The 22033-nt window shown below is 43.2% G+C and overlaps 1 protein-coding gene, 1 long non-coding RNA gene and 1 pseudogene across 9 annotated transcripts; 2 read left to right on the forward strand and 1 right to left on the reverse strand.

The window, feature by feature from the left end:
- Positions 1 to 1644: 1644 nt before the first annotated feature.
- LOC123107527 (putative serpin-Z8) lies at positions 1645 to 3250 on the reverse strand (annotated as a pseudogene).
- A 927-nt stretch (positions 3251 to 4177) lies between these two features.
- LOC123107528 (uncharacterized) lies at positions 4178 to 9325 on the forward strand. Its single transcript, XR_006451690.1, has 7 exons — positions 4178 to 4396; positions 5174 to 5217; positions 5349 to 6404; positions 6522 to 6641; positions 6805 to 6978; positions 7075 to 8483; positions 9042 to 9325. It is a non-coding gene; the product is annotated as an uncharacterized lncRNA (long non-coding RNA).
- A 9046-nt stretch (positions 9326 to 18371) lies between these two features.
- Positions 18372 to 21255, forward strand: LOC123104570 (uncharacterized). Of its 8 annotated transcripts, none has more exons than XR_006450439.1 (6): positions 18372 to 18817; positions 19111 to 19246; positions 19920 to 19997; positions 20080 to 20157; positions 20419 to 20534; positions 20979 to 21255. XR_006450439.1 is itself a non-coding variant. In XM_044526444.1 (3 exons), the coding sequence occupies exons 1-2, from the start codon at positions 18491 to 18493 to the stop codon at positions 19226 to 19228; spliced, it is 441 nt and encodes a 146-aa protein (XP_044382379.1). In that variant the 5' UTR covers positions 18372 to 18490; the 3' UTR covers positions 19229 to 19246; positions 19923 to 19967. The 8 variants fall into 8 exon arrangements, 1 of the variants encoding a protein (XP_044382379.1); XR_006450438.1 differs by having other exon boundaries at positions 19923 to 19997; XR_006450435.1 differs by having other exon boundaries at positions 18373 to 18817; positions 19490 to 19997.
- Positions 21256 to 22033: the final 778 nt, after the last annotated feature.

Genomic DNA, 22033 nt, shown 5'->3' on the forward strand with positions numbered 1-22033 from the left:
CAAAAAGTGAAAAAAATTTGCATAAGTATTCACCTATGCGTTGCACCGGAGAAAAATTGACCATCCAGCCAAGTTAAACACAGTCCGATTGCAATTATATGTTAAGTTATATCATACTCCTATCTCATGTTCACCCACAATCCCGCGTACAAACCATCCAAAGTATTGGGAGTTAATTTCTTTTTTTTAGAATTGCGGAGTTAAATCCTCCCCGCTCGTCTTTAACAACACAATGGTGTGTTTGTTTCTCTAGGGATAATCGGGGCCCACTCTTCACTCTCTATCGATTTCTGGAGCGCTTTACTGATATTCCATACAACTTGCAAATGCATATAAATTGATGAAATTTAGTGTAAAAAATGAGAAGGCGATTATTTGGTTTGATAAGTAAACAAACCCTCTCATCTGGATTTAAAGGGCTTGGTGACCAAAACTCTACGACCAAGTGATAACCTCGCATGAAGATTAAATGCATCTAATTGTAGCTGGTGACCGCATGAAGAAGCAGCTTCCAATTGAAGGAAAGAAAACCCATCACATACATTGGCTAGTGCTCTATCTGTTCGAGAGATTAAATCAGACATTTTTCACGAACAACCAAAACACAACGGATCTACTCATTGCACCTAGCTTAATAATAATGGATGAACGTAATAGACACAAGTACGAGCTAGCTCAATTTACACACTCAAGGTTTATTTTTCTTTTTTAACAAATGTTCAGAAATTTTTAAAGTGTTTGTGAAAACTCCAAAAAGTTTGAAATTTCTAAAATTATTCACATTTTCATATATTTTCATAGATTTTAAAAATGTTCACGATTTCAGAAAATGTTTCTGTTTCAAATTTTGTTCAATCATTAAAAAATGTTCATGTTTTCCAAATTTGTTCCCAAATTCGAAAAATGTTCAGGGGATTTCGTAATATGTTTGGGTTTTGAAAAATTGTTCACAATTTCATAATATGTTCACTTTTTTAGAAAACAAAATTCTGTTTTCAATTTTTTTGATAAATTCAAATAAAGTTCGTGTTTTTGTAATTTGTGCGTAAATTCTTAGGGGAATTTCATAAAATTATCGCGTTTTAAAAAAACTTTCATAATTTTAGAAAATGTTCCCATTTTTCAATTATGTTCCTGTTTTTCAATAAATGGTTTCATTTTCAAATAGTTGTTCATAGTTTCAAGAAATTTTCAAGTCTCTTTTTTGAAAATGTTTGTTTTCTCAAAACTATTTTTTTAAGAATTCACGTTTGAAATTCAAAAAGGTTTACATCTTCCGCTGCATATATAGTTTATAATAAGCTGAGCTGCAATTTTTAGACAACAAATTGAAGAACTACAATGGCTAGAGGCGTGGTTAACTCGCGCGAGTTATTTTTATGTTTTGCCACCGCTGGTCCTTTCTTTTAATATAATTTCGCGCTGCTATTGTAACACAAAAGATGGATAGTTGCACTGGTTAGCAGCGCGGGTGTAGATACTTCAGGTTGTAGGTTTGACTCCCACCTAGGTCTGTCTTTTTTTAATGATTTTTTTACCGGACAGAAAACTCAGCGCGAGAGCGAGATGAATTTGGACGAATGAAAATTGTTGGTTCCATGACGGACGAAAAGATATCTGCGTCCCATCGCAAACGAAAAAACGTGAAGAAACGCTCCGTCTTTTATTATTAAAAAAAGAGGTAAAGATAAAGAATTTAATTTTTGTGCACAAGTATTCAAGCATGCAACTGCCAAATGAAGAAACTATTCGTCCTAGTTCATCGTGTGCTTCATATCAATAATATCTACTACTATGTTTTCTCCGCGGGCTGCTCATCTTCTCCCGTCGCTCACTTCGATAATATCTACTTTCTTCTCTTCTGTTCTCGCTTCTGTCAACTCGTCTACTCCCGTCCCGTCTACTCCCTGCTGGAGCTGCGGCCGTGGGAAGAATGCGGCTGCTCATCCCTCCGCCTCTTGCGGCCGGATTTGGTGTCGACCTTGTCACGGAACCTGTCAATTTTACCTTTTGTTGTGCTGCGCTCCCCTGATGGAATCACTACCCCGGTAGCATCGCTAGGGTCGACGACATGTCCGGCGAAGAGGATCGCATGCGACTCCTCCTCGATTATGAAGTAGGCGAACGGGTGGTCGGCGACGAAAAGCACTTCCTCCGGCGGGCGTTCACATGAGGATTTCACAATGGCGTCATAGATGGTCATAGCGGCAGCTTCCGTTCCGTCCTCGTTGACCTCGATGACAGCCTTCTGGAAGACATCTTGCACGAGGACGTCCTCCTCCAGCATCCCGGAGAGGTCGGCTCGTTGGCTGAAAGGTAACCGGAGCCCCAGATCTTCAAGGACGGCGGTGATGCTGCTCTCGAAGGAGAGCCCGAACCTGGGCACCAGCACCTCGTCCACATTGACCCAGCGCGTCGGCAGGTACTCGCGCAGGAAGGCTGCCGGGGACGACGACGTGATCTTGTGCAGCAGCCTCCTCAGGCCGTCACGCGCGTCCGGGAGGAAGACGCACATGCTGTGGCGCTGGGTGTACGTCGGACTACGCCTGTATCCTAACTTGAGCACCTTGAATCCGTCGTGCGCGGCCATGTCGTGATAGTTATCTCTGTGCCTGTGGTACGTCATGAAGGGGACGTCGACGGCGGTGCCGTCGAGCCGGTAGAAGGGCCTGTTCTTGGTCGAGCTCTTGTAGAACGGCACTTGCCACTTGCCCCTGAAGTAGATGGCGTTGGCCAGCACGAGGTCGGTGCCCCGGTGTACGGCTCCCAGAGGGACGGCGGAGCCGATGAGGTTCCTCGTGGCCGCCGCGGCCCACGCGTTGATCTGCGCCGTCGCGCGCCGGGTCGTTGTGGAAGTCGACGGAGCTGACCTCGGCCTTGCACTTGCCGACGACGGCGTCACGGAAGGCCGGCTTCAGCGGCCGCGTCAGGTCGCTCCAGACGCCGCACGCGAACGCCACGCTCGGCCCGCCGCCGTCGGGATTCGACGATCCGTCCAGGAGACGCGCCACCGAGTCCTCTAGCTCGAGGCGGGACCGCGCGCCTAGGACGCCGAGGATCTCCTCCAGGGTCTTCCCACCGGCGCCGGCGGCCAGGAGCGCCAGGACGGCGTAGATGGAGATCGGCGAGAAGACCAGGTTGCGGTCTCTGTTGGCGTCCGCGAGTCGCTTGATGAGGCGGGCGGCGAGATCGGCCATGCCGGCGGACACATGCGCCTCCATTGTGTCAATCTAGAGATCAATCGGTCGGCCTGATATTTATGGGGGGCACGTAAGTCGGTCGTGATCATGGAGTCCCGATCCAGCAGGAACCCGATCTGCCAGGCGTGCGTGCGTGCGACTTGCTGTGATTTGACTGCTCCCCGTGACCATTGGCGGTTGCTGTTTTTTTCTTCTGAAATTGAAGGAAATAAAAGAATATACTGTATTAATCTACTACCTACTACCACTATAAAAGAAATAGAGTCAGATTCAAACAATCACACCCATCCATCGTCAAAATTTAATGGCTCTTAATTCTTCTGCGTTTAACGCTATCAACCATGAGTTAAGCCACGATCGATCGATGGCTAATCTGCCTCGCGGTAAAAAAGAGAGAAAACCGTCCGCACGACCTCCTCCTTCTCGGGGGATTGGGTGATTTGTCCCACTTTATAAAGAGTTGGATGATTTGCCCTGTGATTGTCTTAATAACAGTGGCCCCGGGTCCCATCCGGTAGCCTCTCAATGGGGCAAATGATCTTATGGAGAAGTAAAGTGGGGCAAAAGATCCAATTTCTCCCTCCTCCTCCCGCACGACCTCCTCCTCCTCCCGCGCCGTTCGCCTCCCGCAGCCGTGCCCTTCGCAGCAGCCTCGCGCCGCCGGAGCCACGGGAAGCCGCCGCGGGTCGCCGGGAGCCTCCCCAGCCGCGGGAGCCCGCCCCCGCCGCGGGAGCCGCCCGCTGCAGGTCGCCGCCCCGCCGGCGCGCCGTTCGCCGCCGCCATTCATCGCCCGTCGCGCCCCGCGGGAGCCACCGCAGGTCGCCGTCGCGCCGTTCGCCGCCCGCCGCCCATACAAGATCCAGGCATCCAACCCTTTCTCCACGAACCCACTCCAGATTGCTCCATTCATTCCGTAAGAAGGAGAAAAAATCGCCACTGATCGTCCCTTCCTTCTGGTTCAGCCGTCACCAGGTGTGTGTTAAGGGAGGATCGGACACGCGTGTGCCAGGGAGGATGCTGCCACCACGCTCTTCGAAGATGTGCGGAGTCGTCGTGTCTGTACGGTTGACACCTCTACCACCGTCGCTGCCTTCGAGGAGGATTCGTGCCTGCATCTTAATGTTCGCCAAGCCCATTACATCGCTGGTTCAGGACACACAACAAAACAAATCTGAACCTCAGCGACATATTTGCTGGTAAAGTCCTCTCCCTCTTATATCTCGGTAGGATGCATTCTTTAACGATTTATTTGCTGGGGTTTGTTAAGAAATTCCAAAGATTTCAGAATCTGTTTGGTTATGTCATTCAATATCCCTGGGTGAACAAACTTGTGACTTTGGTTGTTGGTAGCTTAATTATTTGGTCTTCTATCTAATAGACAGATGTCGAGTATAAAATTTGAATCCAACTCTGATTGATAAGACTTGATTTTTTTAATCCTGCTGATGAATGGCCTACTATTTCAACCTCTGATGTATTGCTGAATTTATAACCTGTCAGATCAGGGTAGTTACAACCTATGAAATCTTCCTGAACGTTTGAACCTATGGGATTGGGGTAGCCAATTTTGTATCGTTGATACGATGGCTACATAAACAATTCAGCAAGCTACATCTGCTTCATCGGGTTGATGCTTCATGCATGCTCAGCAAGTTTCCTTTCCCTTGAGTCGTCTTGCCTCGGGTCGGTTTGTTCTTGCGCAGACAGATGTGTAGACCACATCTTGTAGATGGCTAATATGGATTATGCTCCACCCCTCCATGACTTCACTCGAGTTAATTCCCCGTGATGCGACTGACACAAAACTATCCTCGGTATCCACAAAGATCACTCTGGGTGATGGCCTTCCTAATATTTAGTTATTTTCATTTTTCTGATGCTTATGGCTATAAGTTAACTCCAAATAAGTTTTTTTTAAATATGGCACAAAATTGAAAATTCTGATTACATCATGGTGATATTTTTTCTTGTAGGGAGAGAAGGAGGATAAAAAGTGTTGGTCCTCTTCACAGGATAGGTACAGACTTGGCTAAGCGATTACTGCTGCTGCGGTTCATCTACAATGATTTTGGACATTGATTCTTGTTTTACCCTTATTATTACCATTTGCTAACTTAACCATTTCCATCTCTCATGTTAATTCTGAAGACCTTTTATGTATCATGTATCCAAGCAGGCTGCATGTGAGGTGAATCAAGGTAACTATATGATGTAGTGAAGTATAAACTCCTCTCCCTATAATATGCAGCCTTCAAACCATAGGTTTGTGAATTTTATGCCAGCTGGGCCTCTTTCATTTTAATGCTTGAGTCCTATTATTTCATTTCTCCAAGCTTTTGAGTTCTAATATTGTTCTGTATTATGAGCTCTTGAACATTTGCCTGCACAACAATGATCTATAATAATTCCCTTCTAAGCCTAGAGATAGTTGTACACATCATTTATTCAATCCTAAATTACTCTATGCTCTGAATTACTCCCGTGGTGCATTTTATGTCCCCCTTACATCTATATCTATGTCTTCTTACTCATATACATGCTTTCCCATGTAATCATCCTTAACAATTGTCATGTTCAATCTGTAACTACTTATCAGGGTATTTTCTGATTTTTTTATGTTGCCGCTTACTGATCTTACGACATGGAGAGGAGAGGCCAAGTAGCAGCAAGCATGCAGCTGTGTCATGCAAACAAACTGATACTGCAAAAAGTCACTGATTGTACAAAACCAGAAAAACAAATTGCAGCGCAAGCATGCAAAGAGACAATTGCGCGAATCAAACACATATTCAAATAATAAGGCAGTGAGAGGCTTTATATTAGGCGGTGTACTGCAACAAGGTGCCTCCCTCCATCATCATTCCATTCTTCTCATGTTTCCTATCTGTCAGCTGCACCTACAACCGGTGCCCCAATCTAGCTCGACAATTGACGGCGGCTACATCTGTTGTGGCCGGCAGCGAGGCAAGTCCTCCTTTTAAACCATGTATGTTGATTTCAAATAGTAGAACTAATTCATACTTTGAAGTTATTTGTTAATCAGGCTTCCATGGACGTTGATTTCCATTAAACAGTATTTTGCGAACTTCTTGTTCTCTGCAAATTTTGGATGCCGCCGGTCAGTGTGACGCCCAAATCCTGGTGGCAAGTCTTTTTCTAATTGAGAGAATTATTTAGGTGCTAATTCAAACAGCATGTCTATAGGTTCGTTGAAATTCCCTAGACAAGTTACTTTCTGAATTCTGACTCTGAGTAGCCGACTCATACTTATTTTTGCGCCTTCAGTTGATTTGCTTCAGTGTGTTTGGTCTTTCTATTCAGGATCCCGGTCTGGAAAACTAGATGGTGTATGGATTCAGAGATGAACATGACGAACGATAGAAGGTCGATTTGGATTATTCTTGGTCCATAACTTTCAATTATTCCACTGCCACACAACTGGTATTCCACTTATCCTTCCTTCCAATTTTTATTTGCAAATTTGTGATGTTTATGGTACCGTTTCAGTGGTTGATTGAAGTAGTGAGGATATTCTGACTATGATGAATTAACAAAAAATGTTTTTATGCTGAACCAATCAATTTTTTTATTAAAATCCTTGCAGTGCTTGTGCTGGCAGGGAGAGGAGGAGAAGTAAGGCGTTGTGGGCATGGACTGGCTGTGGGTACAAGAAGGCCAGATATGAGATGGTGGAAAGGATGCACACAGGAGAAGAGAACAGGCTGCAACGGAAGGCAGTTTAAGATGTAGTAGTGGACGCCTCTTCCATGATATTCAGGTTGGTGTAAGACTGCTCGCCTTAGATGCAATTGACTGGACATTTGGAGCTAGCTCTAGACAGGATAATTTAGATTGATGAACTATTTTGTGGTAGCAATCTGCGTGTTCAGTGATGCCGCACACGTCCTCTCATCTCGTCACGAATGGCCTGGATGTGGCAGCTGCCGTCAACATCCCAACCGTCACCAGCACGACGTGTTGAATGACATTGGCATCGTCTCACTGGGGCAGCAGCTCAACACCGGCATTATTCTGGTAATGCAAGTCCCGCTCCATCTCCTCTGTTTGCAGTCATTGTTCCAATATTACTGGAGATAAAATCCATTCTAGCTATCGTTGCTGAAGATCGTTTGGTGGTGTTCGATCCAGACTAAAAAATTATTTCATGTTGTTTTCAGTAATTATGATCAGCTCAGCCGTAAGATGTAGAGAGATCAATCACATCCAATCTTCGATTTAATGTAAATTAGGTGATTTACTGAACCGCGGGTTGCCTGTTTCATGAACAGTACTGCCATTTTAAACAATCTAGGACCTACACTTGATGACGACATTATTATTTATACAGCTGTACTGGGCCATTTGTTAGCAGCAGCCAATTATATGCCAATCTTTATAAAGTTGAAAGACTAAATTCCAGTGACAAAAAGCCTTGTCATACTGGCAGTTATTTTTCAATGAATGTCTGCATATCATTCACTTGTCTTGATGTCTGTCTATAATAAAGTTGGCATGTACCTTTTGTTCAAAATAAAGCATGCTTGGTTTTTGGAGTTGCATCCATCAGCTAACCTTAGAGGAATTCATATATCCACCACGCCGGTGCTTGTTTTGCACAATCTTATACATTAGGACTTTATACTCCTTCACAAAAAACACCCTGGCAAAATATTTGTATGCTACTTTGCCTCATTTCATAAGTGTAGTTTTGGTCACGTATGTTGGAAATATATGCTTGTTCTGTGGTGATGAATCAGAATGGAAAATCTGAAAGGAAGTGATTATTTGTTCATGTGTTGATATAGTGATTCTGTTTGAACTTGAAGGATAAATATGATGGAGCCTTTTTTTTTATTAAAGCTTGTTTTCCGTTGGAATTATTGTTGTAAATACTATATTTGCGGGTGTGCAGTTTGTGATTCTCTATTCATGATATTTAGATAGATCGGATTCGTTCCTTTATAGCATACACAGACTTGAATTATTTTGTCATTGATGAATATGCATAATGTACTTTAATTTGTTGAGATTTCAAATGAGGTCGTAGGAATCAAAATGGAACTCTCATGTGGCTGATATCGGTTTTATATTATATTTTTAGATGAAATTTCTATATTTACTTATCTCAAGATATATTTGATTTCATTTTTGTCTCTTGAGACAAGGAGCGAGCAAACTGTTGATTTTGCAGAGAACAATTGTCACTGAATTGCTTTCAAGGCGGATGTTCCATAGACAAACAAGCATGCAATCAACACTGCATGATTTCAATTGGTTTCCAATGTACGTAGCATGTCTATCTGGTTATTTTGCTTTTTGGTTTGTGCACTCATGGAACGAGAAAGAATTGAACCAACCAATTTGCAGGGTGAATATTTAATATTTCATTTTTTTTATTCTACCTCATGAAAACTCTAAAGATAATGACCTGTGGTTCTCCTAAAGTATAGTTGTGAGATAAGAATTTTGGTGCATCTAATCAACTACACTGAGAATGAAGCCGCATACAACATGCACCCCTTATGTTGTACAAGAATTGGTTAGTGTATTAAGACATACTAAGGTAATCAGGTGTCTTCACTCCATGCATATGATGCTAAATTGTAGAGTTGCTTGAAAATCATTTAAATTATAGGTTGGTTGTCATATTTTTAGTGTAATCATAATATCTTTAGAATTTGCATATCTGGTTGTAACATCAGTCGAGGCGTGCATTGCTTGTGCACGCTTACTATATTCCTTGTGTATGAAGCTGCAATTGAAATATGTATGCTATGGCATGTATGTGAGCTTACATTATTTGTTTTATAATTGCTGATTATGATTAGAAATAACATGTAGCCTGGAAAGAAGGAACGATATGAGCTAAAAGATGCAGAAAAAGAGGATTAGGCCCGCAGATTGTTATCAAGGAGAACATTGAGCTATGAGGGTGTTTTTCGGGCAACACCGGCGATGGTCTCAGCAGCTATATGATGGTGAACTGTAGCTGTCGTAATATTTTGAGAAATATATTATGATTAATTTTTACTTACCTATCCGATTTTTTTCGTTGCGATGATCTGATAGGCCCCATATAGGTGTCTGGATTGTAATAGGTATTTTTCTGGGTTAAGAAGGAAGAATGTTTCGGGTGTTCATTAAGATTACTTGATTGGTGAACTGCGATGGCGGATTTAATTTCAATATGCTTTAGGAAAATCTGTTAAGTACATATTACATCAAGATTTAAATTCATAGAGTATGTGAGATGTATGGTAAACCATTGCTCATGTAAGATATTGCTATATGTAAACTAAAAATGTAAGTTTCATATATTTAAATATTATTTTCTAATGAATTTCTATCAAAACGTGCATTGCACGTGCAAGCTTACTAGTTAATTATATAAGCATAATGTGCTTTCACCATCAGATAGTTTGCTTCCTTGTGAAACACAAATTGTCTCCCGTCAGAACAAAATTGTCTCCAATGCTACTCAACTTTGCTTTCAACGACACACTGAAAGTTTGCTTCGATCAAGAACATGGTGATTGAAATTTGATTTAGTTATCTTTCGACACCATTGAAGATGGGCTCTCATCGCCATCGCCGAGGAGTCTCGCAAAGTCGTAGCTAAAAATGGTGCAACCTCATCCACCTGATGTTAATGTGCTCCAACGATATGCCAACCGTTGGAGGTAGCCTGGCTCAGGTCGCTTCCAAGGGCGGCATGGGTGCCCTAGGCCCCTGGCCACCCCTGCCACCATCCTCCACCTCGTCCTTTGTTCTCCTCGTTTGTTGTCATACAAAGCCAACGATAAAGCCCGCTCTTCGAATGGCGATAGTGGGGGGTAACCGCTGTGTTGCTCATTTGAGCAGCCTTGGGCAGTGCAACTTAGGTGGACCGTGATGTTAGTTCACCAGTGTAGGTTAGCCGAGGCGGTGGCGCTAGGTATATCACAACGCATTTCCCTTCCTCCCTCACACGACGGCGCTCTATCTGTTGGGGAACGTAGTAATTTCAAAAAAATTCCTACGCACACGCAAGATCATGGTGATGCATAGCAATCAGAGGGGAGAGTGTTGTCTACGTACCCTCCTAGACCGACAGCGGAAGCGTTATGACAACGCGGTTGATGTAGTCGTACGTCTTCACGGCCCGACCGATCAAGCACCGAAACTACGGCATCTCCGAGTTCTAGCACACGTTCAGCTCGATGACGATCCCCGGACTCCGATCCAGCAAAGTGTCGGGGAAGAGTTCCGTCAGCACGACGGCGTGGTGACGATCTTGATGTTCTACCGTCGCAGGGCTTCGCCTAAGCGCCGTTACAATATTATCGAGGATTATGGTGGAGGGGGGCACCGCACACGGCTAAGAGAACGATCACAAAGATCAATTTGTGTGTCTATGGGGTGCCCCCTGGCCACGTATATAAAGGAGTGGAGGAGGGGAAGGGCCGGCCCTCTCTATGGCGTGCCCTAGGGGAGTCCTACTCCCACCGGGAGTAGGATTCCCCCTTTCCTAGTAGAACTAGGAGCCCTTCCAAGTAGTAGGAGTAGGAGGGAAGGAAAGGGAAGGGAAAAGGAGAAGGAAGGAAGGGGGCGCCCCCCTTCCCTAGTCCAATTCAGACCAGACCAAGGGGAGGGGTGCGGCCACCCTTGAGGCCCTTTTCCTTCTTTCCCATATGGCCCAATAAGGCCCAATACGTATTCCCGTAACTCTCCGGTACTCCGAAAAATACCCGAATCACTCGGAACCTTTCCGATGTCCGAATATAGTCATCCAACATATCGATCTTTATGTCTCGACCATTTCGAGACTCCTTGTCATGTCCCCGATCTCATCCGGGACTCAGAACTCCTTCGGTACATCAAAACTCATAAACTCATAATATAACTATCATCGAAACCTTAAGCGTGCGGACCCTACGGGTTCGAGAACAATGTAGACATGACCGAGACACGTCTCCGGTCAATAACCAATAGCGGAACCTGGATGCTCATATTGGCTCCCACATATTCTACGAAGATCTTTATTGGTCAAACCGCATAACAACATACGTTGTTCCCTTTGTCATCGGTATGTTACTTGCCCAAGATTCGATCGTCGGTATCTCAATACCTAGTTCAATCTCGTTACCGGCAAGTCTCTTTACTCGTTCCGTAATACATCATCTTGCAACTAACTCATTAGTTGCAATGCTTGCAAGGCTTTAAGTGATGTGCATTACCGAGAGGGCCCAAAGATACCTCTCCTACAATCGGAGTGACAAATCCTAATCTCGAAATACGCCAACCCAACAAGTACCTTTGGAGACACCTGTAGAGCACCTTTATAATCACCCAGTTACGTTGTGACGTTTGGTAGCACACAAAGTGTTCCTCCGATAAACGGGAGTTGCATAATCTCATGGTCATAGGAACATGTATAAGTCATGAAGAAAGCAATAGCAAGAAACTAAACGATCAAGTGCTATGCTAACGGAATGGGTCAAGTCAATCACATCATTCTCCTAATGATGTGATCCCGTTAATCAAATGTCAACTCATGTCTATGGTTAGGAAACATAACCATCTTTGATCAACGAGCTAGTCAAGTAGAAGCATACACTACTAGGGAAAACCTTATACACAGAAGTTTATCAGTAGCGCGGTTTAAAATTGGGCGCTACTGCTAATTAGTAGTAGCGAGGGGTATAAAAACCGCGCTACTACTAAGTTGATAGTAGTAGCGAGGGGTATAAACCCGCGCTGCTACTAAATGGTCTCCAACAATGCCCCCGGGATAGGCGATAGTAGTAGCGAGGGGTATAAAACCAACACTACTACTAAGTCTCTACTCCTAATGTCTCAGTTGGTAGGTCGCGTTCCGGGTTTTATTTTCGTCCCACCTTATCCGGTCTTTTTTGGTACCTGCTCCCACCTCCCGCTCAGCCGCATGGAACCAAGAAAAACCCTCAGGGCCGAGTCCCCAACCCGCCCCCACACGCCAAAAACTCCTGTCGCACCCATCTGATACGGACAAATCGGTGACAATTAACCAGCGAAAAAAAAACGGTGAAAATTAACCAGCGAAAAAAAATCTCTACTCCTAATGTCTCAGTTGGTAGGTCGCGTTCCGGGTTTTATTTTCATCCCACCTTACCCGGTCTTTTTTGGTACCTGCTCCCACCTCGCGCTCAGCCGCGTGGAACCAAGAAAAACCCTCAGGGCCGAGTCCCCAACCCGCCCCCACACGCCAAAACCTCCTGTCGCACCCATCTGATACGGACAAATCGGCGACAATTAACCAGCGAAAAAAACCCGGTGAAAATTAACCAGCGAAAAAAAATCCGATAACGAATCGCACGAGCGAGGCCTTCTGCCCTCGAGCGAGCAGTCGCACGCACCAGTCGCACACCAGATCCCTTCGCCGCAGCCCTCCATCCTTCGCCATCGCAGATCCATCCCGCCGCCGCCGCTCCATCCTCTCTTCCCTCCAAGCTTGTCGCCGGCGGCGAAGCGTACGGCGCTCCATCCCTTCGCCTGCAGGAACCTATCACGCGCGCCGAGGCGAGGGCCTCGTGGACTCTGTCCGACGCCGCTTGGCCGACGACGCCGCCGCTGGGCAGGAGGAGTGTTCCGCGCCGTGAGGAACCCGCCACGCGCGTCAAGGCGAGGCGCCTCCTGGGCTCCGTCCGTTTCCAGAGCGAGCGCCCGCGAATACCTAGCTAGCCGCCGCCGTCGTGACCGTTCCGGCCACCGCCAAGGTAAGGTGCTTTTTCCATCTCAATTTCCTTCCTTCCCCATCAAGGTTAATTTGGATGCGTACTTAAGTGATTTTGGTGTTGCTCATCGGATTTGTATATGTACGTACGTGTGTCTTCGATCTACTTCGTTTGGATACGTTGTTAAGTAGTAATTCACATCTTCCCTTTTACAATACGTGCATGATCTTGTCTTGTGCTCTCGGGTTTATATATTTGCTTGCTTAACATCTATCCTACTGCCTGAAATCAGCAGTCAATTTGTTCAGGAAAAGAAATCCACTTATTAGGAAGTAAAGTGAAGCAACCATATCGATCCATCAATTTGTTCATTGTATTTTGTTTGATGTGTGATGTGCTTGTGTGGTGAGAGGCGAGGAGTGGCTTCAGGTCCCTCTCCTTTTTGCCTGACCGAGCAAGAAGAGAAGAGAAACAGTAGGAGGAATTCAGAACTGTATTTCCTCAATTTAGATTTACCTTTGTTCAGTGACAAGTTCAGACCAAGTACATTACCCAGCCGGCACACAGGCCCCACTCACACATGATTAACTCACACGCACACCTGTACCCTGCGCCACCGAACACCACATATGGAGGAGGTGGCGCCAGTGTACAGCTAAGGCACGGCGTCATGCATGACATGGTTCTGTATTCTGTATACAGTGTGATACAAATAGTTCGAACATGCTCTGAGTGTTGAAAAATTCAAATTTGGTACCGCAATTTCTCTTGAACGATTTACTTTTGTGTTTTTATTTATCCTGTATTTATTTTTCGATGCTGATATTGCAGGGTTTAACGACTGCATCAATATTGTAGGAAGAAGTGTGGAACTAGAAGCATCGGTAGAAATAGTAATGAAGGCAAGACCGACTTAGAAAAGCTTTTGTTTTTTTGTTTACTGTGTTCTTCTTACATAATTTAAGTTTTAGATCCAATGCATGAGCAGAAAATGCTAGGTTCTTAATACCTGTGAGACGATATGCAGGATAGTATATTTATTTATTTACTTAGGGAAGGAGAGAATATAATTTAGGTATAATGTACATGGTCATTTTACTTTTACTTTGACATATGCTTATGTTCCTTTTTTTGTAGCTAGATCAAACACGGCACAGATGCACATGCACCGCGCGCCTCACTGATGTGAGGATCCATTTCCTCAATCCCCTCTTAATCTCCAACATCTCCCCCTTCCAGTGTTGGCGTACTTGACCAGAAGTGAGTGCGCGGCGGAGCAAAGCTCAGCCTGGGTCTTCATCAATGCAAGACGGGGCAGGAGGGAGCGGGAAGTTTTTCAGCCGCATGAATGTGGAAGGCGCTTGACAAATCAGAGATGTATGAAGCTTCTGTCGAGGTAATTGATGAGAGAAGCTCTCATGTTTTGTTCTTGATCCTCAAACAAAGCGACTGGTCAGCGTGTTTCTGTACTGTGCCCAAATGCCCTTACATGTTTCATCTTTCATTTTTGTAGTCTTAATATATGGGTCTCATCTATTTTTGGTTGCAGATGTTTGAGAGGGGCAGCATAGACATAAGAGGGGTTCAATATTGTTAACTCACATCATCCAGACCAGGTTAGCACACATGCCATGCATATTCTACTACTTGATGTAGCCTTTCTCTTAGATGTAAGTAGTATTTTTACTGTGCTACTCTTTGATCTCGAGTAGTTTGTTCACGTATTGTTTAAGATGCCAAATAGAATTAAATGGAATATAAGTTTCAAAGTTTCATTATGACAAATGAAAAGTACACGAAGGTAAACTAATATGTCTCCTGCCACTCGTATAGTCGTGGTTGTCCTTGACTATAGTGTACTTAGGAGGAGGAGATGAACATGAAGAATGAGTTCGTAATGTGGTTGTCGTTGATTAATGGCACCCCCAGCAGCGGTGATAATGACCATGGGGAGGAGAGCACGAACATCAACAACCTCTTGGCCTTGTTGGCTTCTCCGACATCAATAACGACGACTAGCTCGCCATACAGTTGCTAGAGTGCTAAAGAATGGTCGAGAAGAACAATGGATTGTTGATGGAGCCAATCAACAAGGATGATAAGGACGGCCGCAACAGTGAGAATAAGAAGGCGGAGCTCATCGCCGTCGGCCGCCAGCTCTGCAGGGAGAAGAAGAATGACAATGCATTAATTATAAAGAAGTCAACAATGCCACCTGGTGTGCAAAGGGTCCTAAGGTATATGTTATCCACCATTGGTATTGACCCATTAGAATATGTAAGCCCCCGATACAACATACGGGCAATTTATATACATCGTAGCCCATAGCAACGTTGCCTGCACCATTGGAGTTGTATATATTAGAATTGAGTTATGATGGCATAATTTTTTCCGTCACAAGTTAAATGAGCATTGTGTAAAAGTCTAACTAAGTTTTCTTTCACATTCTTCTATAAATTGGAAGTCCAATATAGATTTCTCAATGTATCATTTTGGGATTATTTGACCATCGGACAATATTGCCATGCTGACCATTTCTCTTGTCTTTGCAATATCTATAGGATCTAATGTAAAAGTATAATGTGCTTCATAGATTTGTTATTTCTTTTGATTTTTCCTTGCTTGTTATTTTTGCTTATAGCTTTATATGTGAGATTCTATTTGGCGACACCTTTTTCAATTGTTAGTTGAGGTGCTTCTGAGTTTATCAATCAGGTGAGGCATGTGGTGCCCTTTCGGAATGTCGTTTTCTTCTTCCTTGCATCTCAAATGCAAGCAACCATGCTTCTACCGAGGCTTAGAAGAAACGAAGATGTATGTTCCAGAACCTCTTTTATATTATTTCATCACAAAAATTTACTGCAATATTTGCTCTTTTTTGTAAATACACATGATAGACTTGAACGATCTTCTGTTATATTGCATGATGCCCAATTGATATGGTACGAGAAAAAAAAATCTGATTGTAAGGTTTATCTTCATATAGCAACTTCCATGAAATATGTTGCAACTTCAGAAATCTAAAATGATGGTTTTAATATTAATGTCCGGGATGAGGCCATAGGTTTTTTTGATCCATATCTAATTTTCCAAAGGTTGAAGATGTCTTTACTGTCAAGTTTATAGTCATCAAATGGTCCTTCATTACCTGATTGCAGGCTGTTGTCAAGAATTTCACCCCACCCATTGCATTGGATATCACCTCTGGCTGCAGCAATAGTGTGTCAATCTAGCTCACGTGAATTGAGCTACGCAATGTCCTATTATTACTCTGTTACTCAAAGAGTTGGTATCCCTAAATAGTAAGAACAGAGAAGATTCTTAGTGAGTTATTACACGTATTTTATTCTGATCTCCTATAAAAATCTTTTGTGGTTTAGGCACAACCCATATTATGGTTCTTTTATACCAATTAAGTTCACTATTCAACGAAATTCCTTTTCACTGAAATAAGAACCACGTAATGCTTACAATTGATCTGGTCAGCTAGATAACTAAATGAGTTAAAATTATGTGTACTATCTTTTGACATATGTAATGTGGGGTAGAAGACCAGTGTCTCTCGCTAGGGATTTCTGGAGGCAACATCCCTCTGATTGTATGCACTTAACTATTTTGCTTCTGGCTTCCTGCTATTGTATTTTACGTTGTCTGCAGATGCAAATTCTTTTACAACTAATCAGTCTCGGATAATACTTCAACCCAGACATCAACGGAGCAAAGAACTTGATTAAAAGGTACATTCCTGATTACCAATGCCTAGCTATTTTTCGATCTTGACTAACACAAAGGGTGCAATATGTAGGTTCAAGGAGCTCTGATGCTTTCTATGACCAAAGAATTCATTCAAGCCGGATTTTCTTTCAAGATAACAATAATGCCTAGGAGCATCCCTATCCATTGAACAATACCGGAGAGATAGAGCGCTACTGCCTTACACTTTTCAATATCCCTAGCTTTATTTTCATTATTGTGATAATTGTGGTATTTAAAAATTTAGAATACCTTGTGCGATTATCTGTGGATTTTGCAACCCATGTAATCTCCTATTAGACTGGATATGATCAAAATAATTCAGCTTTTCATCATTGGTTGTCATCAAGTAGAGCTTATTTTGTGGATGGATGCATTGATTTATGTTTCCAGGCTTTTAGTTTTTCCCTTATAATATTCAGTTGATTCCCGTGAGGGGCGGCGACCCATGCTGGACGTGTGATGAGGGGAGTGTTGTTGATGCGGTATGGGAGATGTCTCGTGGAGAGAGGGGAGGGTGAAAAAGTGGTGGATCGCAAATGTTTGGATGTGCTCGATCTAACGATTGGTATGCATGCTTCAACAATAGTACTTACTTATGTTATGTGAGGAATAATGTAAGATGCAGTGAAACATGGTGGGCATGGCTTCATGACAGACCTGGCGGACAGATATCAAGGGTGATGTTGAGGCCGGCGGTGAAATAAATGGCCAAATGGGGCTCCTCAATGCAAGTGAGAAGGCTGATTGATTCCCGTGGAGCAATGTAATGTTGCATCAGAATGTATTGGGTTCCATTTTCGGGCAGAGAAGAAGTGATTAAGGCATGTGCACGATTTATTTGTTCATTCATTTAATCCTTCCTTATTTCACTCAACTTAGATTCATTAACTTTTGCACTTGCTCATGATTGATGGATTGAGAAATTTAGTGACATTAATTGCAATGAGGACTATCATATATCCATAAAACTCAGATTTTTTTTCAATAGAACATGATCATGATGAGCCAGTAAGATTTTTGATTTTTTTTAAATGCCCGTGGCAACGCGGTGGGGATAAGGGATGTGTGATGTGCTTGTGTGGTGAGAGGGAAGGAGTGGCTTTTCCTTTTTGTGGGAGGCTGTTCATATTTGTCTATTCTATTTTTAAATTCAAGATACATACAACTATTTATCATCATTATAATCGAGATAATAAATATTTATTTATTCCAGTATGTGTTGAGTTATTTTGTTTTTGATTTTAATATGCTCTCATGGAATGGTAAAAAATTGGTTCATCCAATTTACAAGTGGAGTACTCTATGTTTGCACGTTCTTACATTTTTCATGTGAGACCTTCATGCTAACTGTATGAAGTACTCATGCAGGATGGTTACAAGTCAATGAAGATTTTTTTTACTATAATTGCTCAAGTACTGTGCGAAGGAAGCTGAAGACAATATTCCTGATATTTTAGGAGATGCAAGTGAAGTGGAATAATGAAAATACATTGCACCAAGTATATTTTTTGATTGTTACTGTAAATTTTTTCTATACATGTGAAATTGGAAGTGCATTATGCTTATTTATGCAATCAGAAAAAAAATTAAAAGGCCCGTGGCAACGCACGGGCATTGTATTAGTAAATAGTAGTAGCGCAGATAAGACCCCCACGCTACTACTAAGCGTGCCCACCCCGGCCCGATCCACACTCCCACCCCATCAACTGTCCCACACCACCCACCCCCCGTCTGTCGAAAAAAAAACACGCGGCCCGATCCAGATCCCCGACCTCCTCTTCTCTCCCAACCCACTCGCCGCCGGCCTCCCTTCCACCTCCTCTCCTCCGTCCGTCCGCCCCCATGCCCCCCGCCGCCTGCGCCACGCCGGCGGCCGCGCGCCCGCCGCTCCCCGTCTCGCGCCGCTGCCCCCTGCAGCCGAGGGACGGCAACGCGGCGGCCTCCCTGTCCTTGGGCGGCGCCGTCCTTGCCAAATCGAAGGCGAAGGCACCGGCGGCTGCCGCGTCGCCGCCGTCGGTGAGGTCGTATGCTGCCAGGGTTGACGCGGAGAGCAGGGCGGCGGCGGTGGCGATTGAGAAGAAGGTGTCGCTGGCAGAGGAGCTGGAGAAGGTGCGGGAGCGGCGGGGACGGGTGATGGCGGAGCTGATACGCCTCATCGAGATGCAGTAGGTATGCGTCTTCCCTCTGTTCTGATTCTGTTTGGTAGTTCTTCTGGCGCCCGGTTCTGAATGTCAATGGTGATTTAGTTCTATGTCTTTTCCCCAAATCCTAATTCCCGTTCTCGGCTGCTATCCTGCTACATCAAGGCTTCGGCAGACCGCCGGCTGCGAATCGCCGCTGCACGCCAGCCCGCTGCGTCTGCTGCATCTACTGCATTATGAATCAGTTTGAAAAAGAAACTGGAGTGTTTGTTGAGAAATTATTTCTCATGGTAGAGTCCTAATTTTTGTTGGCTTTTGCAGGTCTCAATTATCTGTATTCGGTGGTGAAACACTGAAACTAGAGATACAGTGGAGTGACTTTCCTGTAGAGGGAATTAGGGAGGTTTATTCTGATGAGATTATTTCCCATGAGATATAGACACGATGCAAAACCAAGGTATGCTCATGCGCATAATTCATACCCTAGTAAGTACAGATATGTAGCAATAGTGAGGGAGTGGTGCATGTCTTAATTCATTAAGCCACTGTGAAATTACTGTTAATTAAGATAGTACAGCAGGCACTAGTAATAGTGCTGCTGTTGCTGATATTGCCATTGCCACATTTCACTGCACTCGTATACGCGCACTTTGATTATCTGTGCCACTTTTTTTGCCTGTCTAACGAGCACATATTTTAGTAAAAACTGGAGGAGCGCAGAGTTCCCGTGATGTGCATTATGCCCCTTCTCATGATGTGCGCTACCCTCAGGGCCAGCGCATAATGCGATGAGCGCCAATGAACAGACAAACGGTAAACTGTTGGCTGCTGCCGAAGGAGCAAGCAATGTTCAGTTCTGACAAGTGATAAAGTGGTATTCCGACGAGTGTTCTCACTTGTCTGATGATGTGCAGATTTTGATTGCCTTGTGAACTTGATTAAGATTATCAGATGTTAAGTCATTCAACCATGTGTTTGCGTGCCATGTAAATTTCCATTGCCATGGGGTTAACCTGTTTGTACAAATTAAAGTAACTTGATTAAGGTGTTAAATCTGTCAAGCGGTCAGTCACAGTACTGTGCAGTCAGCCATGTCCTGATTTAGAGAAGTAACATTTTTTTTGAAATAGTAGAACATGCAGTCCTTTTACAAATGAAAGAGAGGCAAAGAAAGTGTTGAACAAGAACAACTATCAGCACAACATGTTGTGAGTTGCACATCCTTTTTTGCATTCTTTTTAAAAAATGACCCCTTCTTAGTTGCTTGTCACGCTCGGCCACTGGTTGCAGGTCTATGTTCCGCTGGAAACGTTGATTTCTAAGGAGGAGAGGAAGAGAATACAGGGGACTGCATCTTCAGATTCTCAGGTAAATGCTCTGCTCCTCGTTTTTATTTTCACATCACTGATTGGCAAAAATTGTGTTTGTGTCTAATACATGCTTAAATTCATCGAGAAACAAAATGTTTGTGATCTGAATCTCACATGCTTAAATTCGTTGAGAAATCAGGATCCTATACTTCATTAATTTGCCTAGACGAAATACTTATTATTATGATTTGTAATTCCATTCACATGTTTCACGGTCCGGTTATAGTGGCTTCAAGCTTTATTTTTAACCTTCTTGCAGTTATGGATAATTACAAGAACATTCCTCAATTCCTCTATGGCTTAAGCCCATCTCAGATGGAAATGTTTAAAACTGACGACAACCCTTATAATCGGCAGTCAAAGAAAGTTACAGAGGTTAGTGAGATCATCCATTACTGCAGTTACATTACTGAAAATAAATGGTGGCATCCAGTAAGTGACACTCTCAAATTCATTCCAAAGTACTCCAGACTCCAAAGCATGTCCTTTTCATCCATTCATGTTAGCAGCGAGCAAGGCCATGGCATCTTTCTTTCCCCTAGAAGTTTAAAGAATCCAATTAGTCATTGACAAATACTTTATGACAAATAGTTGATGGTGTATATGTGTAACACGTGGAGAATATCAATGTAAGACATGATATGAGTTGGTGCAGCAGGTTCATTTGTTTCTAGCTATTACATAGGCGATCTCTTGTTAATAGAAATCACTCACTTTTTTCTCTTCGTATATTTATTCCCGTAGCTACTGTACAACACAACATGCAAGGAAATATATGTCTGCTGAAATTTAATTTTATTTGTTCTTTGCTCTTTACAGAAATCTTGGATTCATAAATGGGAGAAGCACATAAGTGAGAAGATGATGATTGCAAGGATGGAGAGGGAGCAAATCATTTGGAGGGATAGAATGCCACTATTTGGTGTTTTTATGCATTTTTGTTTGCTTTCAACTGTGTTTGCACTAGCTGGGAATAAGTGACTAGGCAATAAGTGTAGATGTATGTATATGCTCTAATGCTCCTGGTTTACTATAAATCTTTGATTTGGAATGATGTGTAATGCTGCTAGTTTATTATAAATCTGGGCTTGTTTTAGTTGTTAGAATTGTATGCATAAAATGGAATTGATGGATTTTTTTAATTCCTAATTAGTTAGTAGTAGCGTGGGGGTGAAATGGAGGGCTACTAGTATTCAGGATACTAGTAGCGTGTGGTACTATAGACGCGCTACTACTATTTCGTTAGTAGTAGCACGGGTGACATCCGCGCTACTAGTAAAATGTTAGTAGTAGCGCGAGTTTACCCCTTGCTACTACTAACTATTAGCTGTAGCGCGATACTAGTAGCGCGGGTACCCGTGTTGCTAGTAGCCATTTTACCCGTGCTGCTAGTAGCCTTTTTCCTAGTAGTGATACTAGTGACACTCTGTTTGTCTATGTATTCACACATGTATTATGTTTTCGGTTAATACAATTTTAGCATGAATAATAAACATTTATCATGATATAAGGAAATAAATAATAACTTTATTATTGCCTCTAGGGCATATTTCTTTCAGTCTCCCACTTGCACTAGATTCAATAATCTAGTTCACATTGCCATGTGATTTAATACCAATAGTTCACATCACCATGTGATTAACACCCATAGTTCACATCGACATGTGACCAACACCCAAAGGGTTTACTAGAGTCAATAATCTAGTTCACATCGCTATGTGATTAACACCCAAAAGGTACTAAGGTGTGATCATGTTTTGCTTGTGAGAGAAGTTTAGTCAACGGGTCTGCCATATTCAGATCCGTAAGTATTTTACAAATTTCTATGTCAACAATGCTCTGCACGGAGCTACTCTACCTAATTGCTCCCACTT

This window comes from Triticum aestivum, chromosome 5A, assembly GCF_018294505.1.
Source record: "Triticum aestivum cultivar Chinese Spring chromosome 5A, IWGSC CS RefSeq v2.1, whole genome shotgun sequence".
Taxonomy (NCBI): Eukaryota; Viridiplantae; Streptophyta; class Magnoliopsida; order Poales; family Poaceae; genus Triticum; species Triticum aestivum.

What these genes read in the sequence shown, in the direction of transcription:
- LOC123104570 (XM_044526444.1), top strand. Translation starts at nt 18,491, where the DNA reads ATGCCCCCCGCCGCCTGCGCCACGCCGGCGGCCGCGCGCCCGCCGCTC. An exon ending in ATACGCCTCATCGAGATGCA is followed by an intron (nt 18,814 to 19,110) that starts GTAGGTATGCGT and finishes TGGCTTTTGCAG; the next exon opens with GTCTCAATTATCTGTATTCG.